The 2117-nt window shown below is 49.0% G+C and overlaps 1 protein-coding gene across 1 annotated transcript; it reads right to left on the bottom strand.

The window, feature by feature from the left end:
- Nucleotides 1-632: 632 nt before the first annotated feature.
- On the bottom strand, nt 633-1702 carry LOC103256828 (melanoma-associated antigen B3-like). Its single transcript, XM_008054590.1, is given in 2 exon segments — nt 633-712; nt 715-1702. Coding segments are annotated over 2 exon segments (1068 nt in total).
- Between the last annotated feature and the right edge of the window lie 415 nt (nt 1703-2117).

The raw sequence follows: 2117 nt of genomic DNA, 5'->3' as shown, positions 1-2117 counted from the left end.
GGCCTAATATTTGCATAGTCAGGTCCTAGGTATTATTTTTTCTTTGCGCTCAAAGTATAGCACAGAACCTTCCAAAAGTAGATGCTCGGTTCATATTCGGAGAATAACTGAACCTGTGAGCATCGATCTTACTTATGATAATTTAATTCTAAAGTCTTGGACAAGCTAAGTACATATAGTTACTTATCTTTTAATTTTATAAAACACACAGCCAAAAGGTTAAGGGTGCCAAATATTGATCACTTTACTCTTGTCCCCTATTTCTAGAGTTACCCATTTTGCTGCAGACTTTTCTCACATTCAAGATTTCAAACTCAATTCTTATTGGAATTCAAGATTCACATTCCAATTGAAAGTTGTATTGCACTGGATGTCTAAATCGGATGGAAGGTTTCGCAATTTGTTTTGCAAAACAGCCAAATTCTCAGTCTTCAACCAAATAAACAAGCGTGACCAATAGCACTCATTTACTTAGATTGCAGTGCTAAGTCAAAGGGATACTTGAAAAAATGCTCCAAAATGCGGATGAATCTCCAAATGACTCATTTATACCAGGAACACAAAAGTATTGTACACTGAGCTCCCTCCCGCCACACCCAGCCATCCACTACTCCAGACAGGGACTGCCCTCCTCAACAAGTGAAAGTCTGCTTCCACTTGTCTGGGTGTGGGGAGGAGCTGCGGGACATGGCCCTGGAACATGCACTGCCACGGCATTTCTGCCATGACTGAGTGCAGCTGTGGCTTGGGCTCTCTCTTCCTCATCTCTCAAAGCCTCTTTGTACCGGGTCTGGAAGGCGCTGGGGACGGTATGATTGATCTTGGCCCAGAACTCCAGGACTCTCATCTTGCTGGTTTCCGCGTAAGCTCTTGGGCCCCACAGGAACTCATAGCATGCAGGATCACTGTTGGGCACCTGCCGGTACTCCAGGTATTTGAGCCTCACGAGATCTTGAGTGATGAGCTTCCTGGTTTCCCCAAATATGAAGTGTTTCTTCCCAGGGTACACCCGCATCTTATACAGGAAGGCCCAGATCTCCTCCTCAGTGGCACAGTTGCCCTTCAGGAAGATCACGCCCAGCAGATTCATCAGGAGACCCGTCTTGGGAAAGTGCCTGCCACGACTCACTGCGCCTTTGTGAGGGAGGTCCATTTTGCTGACAAGGATGTAGGAGCGCTTCCTGGAAGCAACTTCCTTTAAATCCATGCCAAACACCACCTCTATGCTGAAAGAAGCTCTGCGGAGGATCTCAGGGAAGTGATTCTCATACTTTTTCTTGACAATCTTCAGCATATCTGCTTTCAGAATGGGCTTTTTCAACTTGTACATTTGCATCAGGAAATGCACCAGCATACTCGTCTTCTTGGTTAGAGGGTCTCTGGGAGACTGCTGAGTGGAGGGTGGGGCCTGGGAAGGACGTTGCCTCTTCTCAATTTTGCTGTTGGCTCCTTTGTGTGATCTCATGGGAGGAGCACCTTCAGATGGAGGGGCAGGCAGGGCCCTCCTCAGGCTCTTGCGAGCTCTGCCTGGCCTAGCAGCAGGCTTTCTCTTGGTCGCAAGCCCCAACGCAGAAAAGCAAGAGGCGGCGGATTCTTTTTTCTTTGTTGCAGTGGCCCGAGCAACCCGGAGACCTTGGGTTGCAGCTCGGGCCTTGCAGCACTTCTTTTCGGCGCAGAGTTTGCGCTTTCGACACCTAGGCATGATGGCTGTGACCAAGAACTGCAGGCAGCAGTGTGGGCAGGAAGGCAGCTGATGTGGGCAAGTGGAAGAGGGGAGGAGAGGGTATGAGTGCCTTCAGCATGGAGACACCACCTGGGATTTAAAGAAGGCTGCCTCTGCAGGTTTCCGTGAGAGACCACTGCTCTAAAAGCCCAGAGGGCTTCTGTTCTGATCACTTTGACCTCTGAGAACCCTGTGGAAGGAATCACAGTGTTTTAGGCTACAGTCTGCCCACCCTTCTGCTCTCGGCTGGGTCCATTCCTGAGTTCACATTCAAGACCATCTTACCAACTGTCAACAGGGCCTGGGTGCCTCCCCAGTGCTTCACTAAATTTGAAATCTGCAACCGATGTCCTCATCTCCTTGGGACCTCCTGATAGGACGTGACCAGATGCCT

Source organism: Carlito syrichta, unplaced genomic scaffold (assembly GCF_000164805.1).
Source record: "Carlito syrichta isolate Samal-C Ts95f unplaced genomic scaffold, Tarsius_syrichta-2.0.1 Scaffold79426, whole genome shotgun sequence".
Taxonomy (NCBI): domain Eukaryota; kingdom Metazoa; phylum Chordata; class Mammalia; order Primates; family Tarsiidae; genus Carlito; species Carlito syrichta.
The sequence above is the reverse complement of the archived record's forward strand: the minus strand, read 5'-3'. Positions and strand labels throughout refer to the sequence as shown.